The following is a 14,265-nucleotide window of genomic DNA, read 5'->3' as shown; positions in this document are numbered from 1 at the left end:
ATCTTGAACTACTGTGGTTCCTGTGGCATAGTTACACTGACAGTACTGTTAGGAAGAGAGTTCTGAGATTTTGACCCAGTGACAGTGAATGAATGGCACTCTTTTTTTTCCTAAGTCAGGATGTTGAGTGGCTTGAAGGGCAACTTCCAAGTGGTGATGTTCCTGTGTGTATCTGGCCCTTGTCCTTCTAGATGGAAGGGATGCCAATCAAATGGGCTCCTTTATTTTGGATGGTGCCAAGCTTCTTGAGTGTTTTTGGACCTGCAGTCATCCAAGCAAGTGGAGAGCATTTCGTCACACTCTTGACTTGTGCCTTGCAGATGGTAGACTGAATGAGAATGCATCCGAGTTGGGTGAGATAGAATGAGAGTGCATCTGAGTCGGGTGAGATAGAATCAAATGTCAGAAAAAATGGTGGCTGAACCGTAGTAACCCTCAGAGAGTATTGCAGATAATGTCAAGATGTATTCCCTTGAAGGATAAAGATAGGACAAATAAATCTGGAGCACTCTGGATAATGAGAGAGGTGGAGGTGAAGATGAAAAGGAGGAAGCGCACGTATAACAGATATCAGATTGAGAAGACAATAGAGAATCCGGTTGATTTATAGAAGGACCAGAGTGGAAGTGAAAAAAAAACTGATCAGAAAAGCAAAGAAGGAGCCTGAAAAACGACTAGGAGCTAACATAAAAGGAAATCCTGAGGTGTTCTATAAACAGGTGATAAAAGGGTGCTAAAAGCAAGAGCAGGGCCATTTGAAGGGTTTTAAAAAAAGACTTGTATGTGGAGGCAGGAGAAATAACTGAAGTATTACATGTGTACTTGGCCTTGACAAAGGAAGAGGATGCTATCCAGACTAAGGTGAGAGAAAAGGTAACTGATGCACTCAAGTAGTTTACAGGAGAAAGAGATGTTGGGTTATCTTTGCAAAAAATAATAAGCTATTAGGATTGGATGAGATGCATCCAAGGATACTGAGGGAGCCGAGAATAGAAAATACAGTGGCAGTAATGATCATTTTCCATTTGTCCTTAGACATAGTGGTGCCCCTGGAGAATTGTAAATGTTGCAGCCTGGTTCAAAAAAGGGTGCAGTGATCATGCAGGAAACTACAGACAGTTTGACTTCAGTGGTAGGTGAACTTCCGTAAAGTATAGTTCAGGACAAATCAACAATCGGTTGGATGAGCGTGGGATAATTGAGGAAAGCCAGTGTGGATTCGTTAAGGGAAAATCATGTTCACCTAACTTGTTGGAGTTTTTTGAAGTGATGTGGAGATGCCCGCATTGGACAGGGGTAAACAAGATAAGAAGTCTCTCAACACCAGGTTAAAGTTGAACAGGTTTATTTAGTAGCGAACACCACTAGCTTTCGGGGCTGTGCCCCTTCATCAGGTGAGTGGGGAGTTCTGATCACAAGCAGGGCGTATAAAGGCACACGCTTAGTTTACAAAAGACTGATTGGCTGTGAAGACTCGCATTCTAATCGAGTCTTAAAGATGCAGACAACGTGAGTGGAGATAGCATTAAGCATAGATTAAAGAGATGTGTGTTATCTCCAGACAGGACAATAAGTGAGATGTTGCAAGTTCAGGCAAGTCACGGGGGTTACAAATAATGCGACATGAACCCAATATCCCGATTGAGGCAGTCCTCGTGTGCGGAACTTGGCTATTGGTTTCTGCTCAGCGACTCTGCGCTATCGTGAGTCATGAAGGCTGCCTTGGAGAACGCTTACCCAAAGATCAGAGGCGGAACGCCGGTGACCACTGAAGTGTTTGCCAACAGGAAGAGAACAGTCTTGCCTGGTGATTGTCAAGCAGTGTTCATTCATCTGTTGTAGCATCTGCATGATCTCCCCAATGTACCATGCCTCAGGACATACAAAGAACAAAATCAGCCCGGGAAACAGGCCCTTCGGCCCAACGAGCCCGTGCCGCCATCTCAACACCACCAGTCCCCCTCTCCACCCATGACCCCTGTCTAATGTTTTATGGCCATCCAGATTGAGGGAAACTGATTTAGGGACAATTTATTCCTGCCAATCAGCCTAACAGCGCATCTTTGGGGTGTGGGAGGAAAGCAGAGCACCCAGAGAAAACCCACGCAAGCACAGGGAGAATGCGCAAACTGCCACAGACACCGGCCCAAATCCATGTGTCTGCACAGCAATCAGCGATAGTCACTGAGCTGTCGTCTTGTCCAGTTTAGGCACACACTAACGACATGAAGCACTAGGCCAATCTCAAACAATCAAGAGCAGCCCCAGTACGACCCATGGCGTGTATGCCCCTCGTTGGACACGAGGTGGACTGACTTAAAACCTGTGAATGAAAAGAGAAAAACATTAATATCATACTATACCCATTTACATTTCTAGGGACACCCCAATGCTAATGACCCTTAATTAAAGGTTTTCCTATATCCACCCATCTCCAACTCAGTCATGTGCCTGTCTAAGTTACTCTTAAATGACTCTAGCGTGTTTGCTTCCACCACCTTACTTGGCAGAGCATTCCATACCCCCACTACCCTCTGTGTGGAAAAACTTCCCTCTAATATCTGTGTTGTACCTGTCCCCCCTCACCTTAAGTCCATGGCCTCTTGTCCTACGTGACTCTATTATAGGAAATAGCTTACCTCTGTTTACTCTATCTATACCCTTCATAATCTTATATACCTCTATTAGATCCCCCTCAGTCGGCGTCTTTCAAGGGAAAAGAGCCCCAATTTCTTCAATCTTTCCTCATACCCCAGTCCTTCCATACCAGGCAACATCCTGGTAAACCTCCTCTGCACTCTCTCCAGAGTCTCCACGTCCTTCTGGTAGTAAGGCGACCAGAACTGTACGCAGTACTCCAAATGCGGCCTAACCAACGTTCTGTACAACTGCAACATTAGACTCCAGCTCTTATATTCTATACCCTTCCTATAAAGGCTAACATACCGTAGGCTTTCTTCACCACACTCTCCACTTGCACTGCCACCTTCAAAGACTTGTGCACTTGCACCCCCAGGTCTCGCTGCGACTCTATACTCCTTACGGGCTTACCCTTTATCATATAACTTCCCCCTACATTATTCCGGCCAAAATGCATCATCTCACATTTATCTGGATTAAACTCCATTTGCCACATATCTGCCCAATCAACCAGCCTATCGATATCCCACTGTATTGCCAGACACTGCTCCTCACTGCCTGCCAATCCAGCCATCTTGGTGTCATCAGCAAATTTGATGAAATAGGGATGACCCTGGTAATTATAGGCCAGTTAGTCTTAGTTCGGTGGTCCGTAAGTTAATGGAAAGGGTCCTGAGAGGATTTATGACCATTTGGAAAGATGCAGTTTAATCCAGGATAGCACATTTTCGTGAGAGGTAAGTCCTGCCTCACAAATTTGATTGAATTCTTTTGAGGAGGTAACTAAGTGTGTAAACGAAGGTAGAGCAGTTGATGTCGTATACATGGATTTTAGTAAGGCGTTTGATAAGGTTTCCCATGGTAGGCTCATGAAGAAGGTAAGGAGATGTGGGATAGAAGGAAATTTGACCGATTGGATAAGTAACTAGCTATCTCATTTGAAGACAGACGGTGGTGGTGGAAAGAAAATTTTCAGACTGGAGGCCAGTTACCAGTGGTGTACCACAGGGAATCAGTGATGGGTCCTCTGCTATTTGTGATTTTTATCAATGACTTGCAAGAGGGGGCTGAAGGGTTGGTTAGTAAATTTGCTGTTGACACCAAGATTGGTGGAGTAGTGGATGAGGTGGAGGGCTCTTGCAGACTGCAAAAAGACATTGATAGGATACAGAACTGGCCGAAAAGCGGCAGATAGAGTTTAATCCTGATAAGTGCAAGGTGACTCATTTTGGTAGGTCAAACTTGAATGCGGATTACAGGGTCAACAGCAGTGTTCTCAGGAATGTGGAGGAACAGAGAGATCTTGGTGTTCATATCCATAGATCTCTGAAGGTTGCCACTCAAGTGGATAGAGCTGTGAGGAAGGCCTATAGTGTGTTAGCGTTTATTAACAGGGATTTGAGTTTGAGCTGTGGGGTTATGCTGCAACTATGCTGGACATTGGTGAGACCACATTTGGAATATTGTGTGCAATTTTGGTCACCTCACTATAAGAAGGATGTGGAAGTATTGGAGAGAGTGCAGAGGAGGTTTACCAGGATGCTGTCTGGTTTTGAGGGTAGCTCTTATGAGGAAAAGTTTAGGGAACTGGGGCTTTTCTCTTTAGAGCGGAGGAGGATGAGAGGCAACTAAATAGAGGTTTGTAAGATGATGAGGGGGATAGATAGAGTGGACGTGCAGAGACTATTTCCTCGGATGGATGTAGCTGTTACTAGTCGTCATAACTATAATGTTCATGGTGGGAGATATAGGGGGGATATCGAAGATAGATTCTTCACTCAGAGTGGTTGGGGTGTGGAATACACTGCCTGCTGTGATAGTGGAGTCAGACACTTGAGGAACTTTCAAGCGGTTATTGAATAGGCACATGGAGCACACCAGAATGATAGGGAGTGGGATGGCTTGATCTTGGGTTTGGACATAGCTTGGCACAACATTGAGGACTGAAGGGCCTGTACTGTGCTATACTGTTCACTGTTTCAACATGGACTGATGAATAGTGTTATGGACAGAAGAAAGGCATCAATTGCTTCCCCTCGAAGCCAAAGTTATCTTGAATTGCTTTTAAAGCTTGTGGTGGCTTAGTTTCCCAAACTTACGGCTTGTGCGATCCAAATTACAAATAGCCTGTTTTGTTTATTCATTAGTGTCGCAAGTAGGCTTGCATTAGCATTGCAATAAAGTTATTGTGAAAATCCTTTAGTCACCACACTCCAACGCCTTTTTGGGGAATTTAGCATGATCAATGTATCTAACTAGCATGTCTCTTGGACTGTGGGAGGAAACTAGAGCATCCGGAGGAACCCATGCAGACACGGGGAGAACATGCAGACTCCGCACAGATAGTGACCCAAGCCAGGAATCGAACCCATGTCCCTGGCACACAAAGGCACCAGTATTAATCACTCTGCTATCATGCAGCAAAATTGCATTATGGCTCATGAGAAAGTTAGTTTATTTCACATTCAAAACCCAAGGGGTGATTGTTTGCATCTTCCCATTCTACCACACACACACGATAGAAAAAGACTTTTAGACAGCTGTGAATAGTGGTAAAAAAAACTACAGAAATAGATATCAGTTTGTGATTTCCAGAGTCCAGTGAGAAATTCTTTCTAACGGGAGCTAGAGTTCAGCTAGTTGAAAATCAGTTACACAGTTTGCTTTACAATTGGTGCTGATGCTCCAAATTAAGTAGGGAACCAAGGAGATGACATGTTTAGAGAAGTGGTAAAACTGAAGGTTAGGAGCATGCAGGTTGAGGGGGAGAGGGTGACCGTCAGGCAGCCTGAAAACCAGGCAGGTAGCACAGAATGCCTTGAGCATGTCTTGCTAATGAATTTTCTATTTTAGATACTGGTGAAGGCAATGTTTCCTTGGGGGAGTGCAGCCAGAGCCAAGTCCATGGCACTAGGGGTGGCTAAGCCACTTAAGACAAGAGTCCCATAGTCTGAGCTTTGGATAGGTACATCTTCAGCAGCAAACCTGATTCCAGGGTGATGTCACAGAGTGGTTGCAGGATATTTTTCTCGGAGAGGATGAGCAGCCAGAGGCCATGGTCCACATTGGTACCAATGACTTAGGTAAAAAGATAGGTCCTGAAAAAAGATTTTAGGGAGTTACTCAGGAAATTAAAAAGCAGAACCTCGAGCAGTGATCTCAGGATTACTCCCAAGTGTCGCGTGCAAGGCAAACTGATCAATTGAATACCTGGCTAGAAAACTGGTTTCAGAGGAGAGGCATGTGATTTCTGGGGTGGAGGACCTACACAAGCTGGACAGGCTGCACTTTAAAGTGAAGGCACTAACTTTATTGCAGAGAGATTTGCTAGTCCCGTTGGGTACTTGCTTGTCGGCAGGGTGGGAACTATGAGGGGTAGCTCAGATTGGAAGGAACTTAAGTTGGGAACAGGAAGTAGAAAAGTGGCATGTGAAATTAGAAGACCGGTGTCATGAAAGTAAGAATCAACTGAACTTTGAATGTGGAATAATGTCAAAAAGACAAGTTAAGGAAACAGCATTTGCAATATGTTGGATGATTTAAAGGCATAAATAGAGACAAATGAGTCTGATTTCATTGCTATAACAGAAGCATTGCTGCTAGGTGACCAAAACTGGGGGAAAAAATATTCAAGGGTATTCTATGATGACCCTGTATCTTTTAAAAAAAGGTATTTCTATCATTTTATATCATCTTGATCTTTTGATTGAAGTTGGGACCTGCTGGAAGATTGGTAGCCCTCTTCAGAGGTATTCTGGAGGTTCGAGGAATAGCAGCCAGTGTACCAGCACAGAGGCCTGTTTTTGCTGACTAATTTTGAAGAGGCATTTACGTCTATGAAGATCATTGCCTGAATTGGAACTAATAGAGATATGCTAGTAGTTAAGAATTATATCTTATCGTGTTTTGAGTAATTCGGTTGGTAAAAGTTACTCCAATTGTTTTTGTTACAGTTTAACAGTACTGTTAACATAGAAACTTAGAAGATGGAAACAGGAGGAAGCCATTTAGCCCTTCGAACCTGCTCTGCTATTCATCACGATCATGACTGATTGATTGTCCAACTCAATAGGCTTTCTCCCCATTACCTTTGATCCCATTCACCCCAAGTGCTATATCTAGCCATCTCTTGAATAGATTCAATGTTTTGGCATCAACTACTTCTTATGGTAATGAATTCCAAAGGCTCACCACTCTTTGGGTGAAGAAATGTCTCCACATCTCTGTCCTAAATGGTCTACCCTGTATCCCCAGGCTGTGACCCCTGCTTCTGGATACCCCCACCATCGGGAACATTGTGCATCTACCTGCTCTAGTCCTGTTAAACTTTATACGTCTCTGAAATTAACACACACACACACACACACACACACCCCATCACTGCTTGTCTGAACTCCCAGTCAAAACAATCCTAGCCTAGTCAATCTCTCTTCCTATATCATTCCCGCCATCCCCGGAATCAGCTTGGTAAACGTTTGCTGTGCTTCCCTGACAGCAAGAACATCCTTCCTCAGAAAAGGAGACACCCAAGTCCCTCTGCACGCTTCCCTCTCCCAGTTTACAGCCATTCAGGTAGTACTCTGCCTTCTTGATTTTGCTTCCAAAGTGAATAACCTCACGTTTATCCAAATTATACTGCATCTGCCATTGACTTGCTCACTCACCCAACTTGTCCATTTCATGTTGAAGGATTTTTGCATCCTTGCCACAGTTCACCCTGTCACCCAACTTGGTATTGTCTGCAAACTTTGAGATTTTACATTTTGTTCCCTCATCCAAATCATTAAATATATATTGTGAATAGCTGGGGTTCCAGCACCGATCTGTGCAGTACCCCACTAGTTACTGCCTGCTAATTTAAAAGGATCTATTAACTCCTACTGCTTCCTGTGTGCCAACCAGTTTTCTATCCATCTTGACACACTTACCCAATCCCATGCGTTTTAATCTTGCACGATAATCTTGTGTGGGACTTCTGAAAGTCCAAATATATCGCCTCAACTGGCTCCCCTTGTCGACCCTACTAGTTACATCTTCAAAGAATTGATTTGTCAAGCATGATTTCCCCTTCATAGATCCATGCTGACTCTGTCTGATCCTGCCACTGCTTTCTAAATGCTCTGCAAAAAAAGTCCTTGATAATGGATTTGAGAATTTTCTCCACTACCAATATTAGGCATCCCACCTAGAATGTTTTGATCCTAGTGGATCAATGGAATCACACCTGGAGTGAAACATCTTGTGCTCACTGCCAAAATCAGAAATAGCTGGAACCTAAGAGAACTCATAATAATGGCCTTCAGAGTTTCTGAACTGATCCTTAACAATTTGACATTTAGGAAGGACAGGCAAAAACAAAGAGGAGGTGGCATTGGCTGGGAGGTGAAAAACATAAACTAAATCTTCTCCACAGACCTCATTTTACGTGGCATAAGACTAACGTTCTGTGTTTCTTGCCCTGCCATTCAGACCCAAACAAAATCATGCATGTTGGAACAACACAGGAACATGCCCTTGTGCCCATCAAGCCTGCACTGACGCATGACGTCTTCCTGAACTAATGACCTTTTGCTGTACAAAGTCCATATCCCTTTATTCCCTGCCTATTCATGTATCTGTGCCTCTTAAACATTGCTATTCCATCTCCTTCTCCCACCTCCGCTGGATTATAAGCACTTGCCGCCCTCTTTCAAAATAAAACTTGCCTCACACGTTTCTCTTAAACTTCCCCCTTTTACCTTTAAAACCTATTTCCACTGGTAATTGACATTTCTATCCCAGGGAAAAGGGTCTAACTATCCATTCTATCCATGTCTGTCATAATTTTGTTAACTAATATAAGGTTGCCCCCATAGCTTCCAACATGCAAATGAAAAAGAACATAAACATAAGAACATAAGAAATAGGAGCAGGAGTAGGCCATCTGGCCCTTCGAGCCTGCCCCGCCATTCAATAAGATCATGGCTGATCTGTCGTGGCTCAGTTCCACTTTCCCGCCCTCTCCCCATAACCCTTAATCCCCTCTCTTATCAAAAACCCATCAACCCGCTTCTTAAAAATATTTAGCGAGGCAGCCTCCACCACTTCAACGGGCAGAGAATTCCAGAGATTCACCACCCTTTGAGTGAAGAAGTTCCTCCTCAACTCCGTTCTGAACCGCCCCCCCTCTATCTTGAGGCTGTGCCCCCTAGTCCTACTGTCTTTTTTGAGCGGGAAGAGTCTTTCCACCTCTATCCTATCCATCCCATTCATCATCTTATACGCCTCTTGTCCAACTCTCCTCATTGCTAATACCAGGCAACATTCTGGTAAATTTTTTCTGTACTTTATCCAAAGCCTGCACATCCTTCTAGTTGTATGGCAATCAGAACTGTATGCAATATTCCAAATGTGGTCTACTAAAATTTTATGCAACTGAAACATGACTTGTCAATTTTTATACTCTATGTCCTGACTGATGAAGGCAAGAATGCCAAATGCTGCCTTGCCCATCTTATCCACTTGTGTTGCCAATTTCAGGGAACAGTAGACCTGTGTGTCTAGATACTTCTGTTTGCTAATGCTTCTAATTGTTCTGCCATTTACTGTATACTTCTCTCCTGCATTTGACTTTCAAAATTTCATGAGCCATTTCTCTGCCTGAGTCTCCAGCCTATCTGCATCCCGCAGTGCCCTCTGGCAATCTCCCTCATTATCCGCAGCTCCCCCGATCTTTGTATCATCCACAAACTTGCTATCAACCATCCACATTCTCCTCCAAGTCGGGGTTCTAGCAATGATCCCTGCAGAACACTACACGTCACAGATCTCCAGCCAGAAAAACCCTTTCACTGCTACTGTCTTCTATGACCTAACTAGTTTGTATCAATCTCACCAGCTCAATGTGGATCCCTCGTGATGAGCCTGTTGGAGATTTTAGAGGATGTAAGTCACGTAATTTATAAAGATAAATTGGTACACAGTGCACTGGGTTTTTGAAGGCATTTGATAAAGTCAGGAGGTTCATTAGCAAAATTGAGGCTTGTGGTTTAGGGGGTAATATACTGACATGGATTAAGGATTAGTTAACAAGCAGAAAACAGTAGCAATAAACGTGTCATTCTCAGGATGGCAGGCTGTAACTAGTGGGGTAATGAAAGGATCAAGGTTGGACCACGGCTGTTCACAATCTACATAAACAATTTGGATGTGAGGACCAAATGTAATATTTCCAAATCTGCTCAGAATTAGTAGGAATGTAAATTGTGAGGACGATATAAGGGAGCTTCAAGAGGATATGGACAGGCTAAGTGAGTGGCCAAGGCTAGGGGATTTTCACTAACTTTGTTACTATGTGAATGTAAGCCTACTTGTAACTAATAAATAAACTTAAACTTTTAACTTTAGCATGGCAGATTGTTCGCATTATATACCATGTGAAGTTATTCACTTTGGTAGAAAAAACAGAAATATTTCTTATTATCACAAGTTGGGAGGCGTTCATGTCCAAAGAGATCTGGATGTCCGCGTTCATGAGTTACTAAAAGCTAGCACGCAGGTTTAATAGGCAATTGGGGAGGCAAATGTTATGTTGCCCTTTATCCCAAGGGGATTTGAGTACAGAAATATCTTGTTGCAATTGCACAAGAGCATTTTTGAGACCACATCTGGAGTATTGAATGCAGGAAAGATGTGCTTGGCCATAGAGGGAGAGCAGCAGAGATTCCTGGGAGGTGCGGTTGTCTTTGAGGAGAGATTGGGGAAACTGGGTCTGTATTCTCAAGAGTTTTAAAGAATAAGAGATGATCATGTGGAAACTTGTGACATTTTTAAAGGAACAGTGTAGATATGGAAAGGATTTTTTTCCCTGGCTGGTGACTCCAGAGCTGAGGTGACAGTGTCTCAGAATAAAGTACAAACCATTTAAGACTGAGGGAAGAAGAAATTTTTTCACTGAGGGCGGTCAATCTGTGAAATTCTCTGCCCTGGCAAGATGGGGAAGCTCAATTGGTGAGCATATTCTCGAAAGATTGATAGATTTCTGGATACGAACAACATCAATGGCTGTGGGAATGTTGGGAAAAACTTGGCAGATGCAATATAATGTGGAAAAGTTTGAAATTATTCATTTTGGTAGGGGGAACAAATGTTTAGAGTATTCCTTAAATGTTAAGAGATAAAGTATAGATTTACAAAGAAACCTTGGTGTCCTCATAAGATAATCCTCCAAACCAGGAATTAGTCTGGGAAGGAAATAAAAGATTGGATAAGAGGAAATGCAAATATTAGTCATAATCAACAGCTCCTGTCTGAAAAATGGAAGCGTTTGTTATAATTTCAGATGCTAACTCCTGCCAATGCAAGATGGTGACTGAGCTTCTGTGCATGTGCACTTGTGAGCACATGCACAGAATGCAATGACATAAATTGCAGAAGGCAATCACTGAAGTTTTTTTCAACAATCTTCAAACCTTATGACTATTAATTATTGCATTGCCTATATATCCCAAAACGATTTAGACTGAAAAAGAAGGATTTGTACCATTAAAAATAAATGCATTCAGCTGGACCATCCGTCTTAACTAACTAAATAGATTGTTAGTTCAAATAATTCCACCCTTCCTCGACCTACAATATGGTGGGCACTCTGGGTGAGGCCATTTCCCTGTCTCTCTTGCTTTCTCCCTCCTCCTCCTCCTCCGTCATTTTCTTCTTCTTCCCCCCTCGGCCATTTTAAAAAATATTTCACCTTCTAATAAATTTCTAAAGAGAACGTGATGTGCCATTTTAATTGAGTTAGGGGTGTGGATTTGGCAGATAGTGTATCGAATTTGCTTTGTTCAGCCGTGTGTCATGCAGTTGGGTGAGCTATGAATGGAGGAAATGGTTAAAAATGTGAACTTGTTGGTGCTGTGTTGTATCCAATTCTAGGGTCAGTGATGACCACACGTGCCTGCTGCTCCTTGTGCCCATGCTAAGGCTGCGCATATGCTTAATTGGCAGCAAACAGTTAATTTGAAATTCTTGAACTCCTTGAAGTCCGGAAGAAGTTGGACAGAGAAATAAGATGACAGGTGACCAGAATCTGGTAGTCATGCTTGCAGACTGAACAGCGATGTTCTGCAAACTGATCACCCAATCTGCATTTGATCTCCCCTCGTTTGAGGTGATCATGCTGGGCACCAAATACAGTATACTTTTTTTATTTCATGGAATTTGAGCTTTGCTAGCAAAGCCAATATTGGCCATCACTAATTGTCTTTGAAAATGATTGAAGTCCATCCAGTGAAAATAAACTCAGTCATTTTATCATTGACTTTCTCCTGCCTTCCCCACCATTGCAGACTTTCCTTGTTCCTTTTTCCTTACCTCCATGCTTGCTTCTGCTTTTACTTGTTCTTTGAGATATGGGCAACCCTGGCTAGGCTAGCATTGGTTGCTCATCCCTAATTGTGATTGAAGTGATGGTGAGCTGCTGTCTTGAAAGGCTAGTTCCATCTTGTACTCCCACAGTACTATTAAGCAGAATCATAGAATTCCTGCAGTGCTGAATGAGGCCATTTGGCCCATCAAGCCTGCATCGATGACGATCCCTCCCGAACCTTGTCCCCATAACCCCATGTATTTACCCTGCTAATCCCCTGACACTAAGGGACAATTTAACATGGCCAATCAATGTAACCCACACATCTTAGGGCTGTGTGAGGAAGCTGGAGCACCCAGAGCAACTGACATAGACCTGAGGAGAATGTCTGTCTGTGTGGAGTTTGCACAGTCACCTGAGGCAGGAATTGAACCTGGGTCCCTGGCACTGAGGCAGCAGTACCAGGGATCCACTGTGCTGCCAGAGAGTTCCAGGAATTTGGATCTGTGACAGTGAAGGAATAGTGATGCCATCCAAATTCAAGATGGTGAGTTACTTGATGTGGAACTTCTGGTGACGTAGTTTGAATGAACTGTGGCCATTTTTAAAGGTGATAGAGGTTGTGGGTTTAGAAACTGCCTTGCTAAGTTGAGCAGAGCATCCTTCATCCTTCATACACCTTCATTGGGTGTAACAGTTATATCTGACTCTTGGCTCCTTCACATTTTTTTCTCCTTTCTCTTGATATCATTCAGTATGATATCTACAGCAGGATGATAATCCCAAATATTGAGCTTTTTTGTTATCAGATGTTATGTTTTATGCTTTTTAATTTCATTGTTTTGATTATTGCACAAACAGTTACAGTTAACTGCAATGGGGAAAGCTAAGATTTCCTAACAGAATTTCCTTGGCTTTACGTATAGTATTTCAGCATTATTTATTTAATAATGTTTATATGGGGAGCAATAGACTGTGTTTAGAATGTTTTAAAAATGGAGGTAGTTATGTCTGTTAGCTAAGTTACGTGATGCCCTTTCCCAGAAATGGGAAGGAATTTCAAATTGGTCGAAGTGCTGAGCTAATTGTCAAAATGCAGGTATTCCCCGTCAGTATGCATTGGCATAAATCTGCCACTAAATATTGGCTTTATTCTATTCAGTGTAAGAATAAACAGGCAAAAGGATGGAATACTGGAAGTTTGTCCCACAATTCTCACAGAAGATTCCATGCAAGCTCAACACCTCGCATCTACATTGGCCCTGTGGCATTTAGTACGAGGACAGGTAAGATGAAACATTGAACATCTATTCATTATGCATTTGCCAGTTAACACGTTCAGAAGTCTGCAAGGAGGAATCTGTATGCTTTCATGGGTGCTGGAAATCTTTAGGACTTCAACTTGTGCCCGCTCACTTCGATGTCGACAGATTTCCCCTTTGAGCAAGGGAGTAGCAGAGAAACAACAGACAGGATTTCCCTCTCCTGATGGCTATGCGGTGATGAATTAGAAAATGCTCTTTTATAAGAACATAAGAACATAAGAAATAGGAGCAGGAGTAGCCCTTCGAGCCTGCCCCGCCATTCAATAAGATCATGGCTGATCTGTTGTGGCTCAGTTCCACTTTCCCGCCCTCTCCCCATAACCCTTAATCCCCTCTCTTATCAAAAACCCATCAACCCGCTTCTTAAAAATATTTAGCGAGGCAGCCTCCACCACTTCAACGGGCAGAGAATTCGAGATTCACCACCCTTTGAGTGAAGAAGTTCCTCCTCAACTCCGTTCTAAACCGCCTCCCCTTTATCTTGAGGCTGTGCCCCCTAGTCCTACTGTCTTTTTTGAGCGGGAAGAGTCTCTCCACCTCTATCCTATCCATCCCATTCATCATCTTATACGTCTCAATGAGATCTCCCCTCATTCTTCTAAACTCTAGCGAGTACAAGCCTAGTTTATTCAGCCTCTCCTCATAGCTCAACCCCCTCAACTCCGGTATCAGCCTAGTAAACCTCCTCTGCACTCCCTCCAGGGCCAAAATATCCTTGCACAGGTGCGGCGCCCAAAACTGCACACAGTACTCCAGCTGCGGCCTCACCAATGCCCTATACAGCTGCAGCAAGACCTCCCTACTTTTATATTCAATCCCCCTCGCTATGAAGGCCAGCATCCCATTCGCCTTCCTGACCACCTGCTGCACCTGCAAGCTGGGTTTTTGCGACTCGTGCACAAGGACCCCGAGGTCCCTCTGCACCGTCGCCTGCTGCAGTTTTTCGCCACGTAAGTA

At 43.4% G+C, this 14,265-nt stretch overlaps 1 protein-coding gene across 5 annotated transcripts in view; it reads left to right on the top strand.

Annotated features, from left to right (window-relative positions):
* The window catches only part of dhx29 (DEAH (Asp-Glu-Ala-His) box polypeptide 29), a 92,595-nt gene that overhangs the window by 30,387 nt on the left and 47,943 nt on the right, over positions 1–14,265 (top strand). For all 5 annotated transcript variants that reach the window (XM_080185905.1, XM_080185885.1, XM_080185924.1 and 2 more), the window contains one exon: positions 13,146–13,269. In XM_080185905.1, coding sequence (XP_080042031.1) covers positions 13,146–13,269 — 124 coding nt within the window. The remainder of the gene's footprint in view (positions 1–13,145; positions 13,270–14,265) is intronic.

The sequence above is a fragment of the Carcharhinus amblyrhynchos genome, chromosome 1 (genome assembly GCF_965287045.1).
Source record: "Carcharhinus amblyrhynchos chromosome 1, sCarAmb.v2.hapA, whole genome shotgun sequence".
NCBI classification, from domain to species: Eukaryota; Metazoa; Chordata; class Chondrichthyes; order Carcharhiniformes; family Carcharhinidae; genus Carcharhinus; species Carcharhinus amblyrhynchos.
The sequence above is the reverse complement of the archived record's forward strand: the minus strand, read 5'-3'. Positions and strand labels throughout refer to the sequence as shown.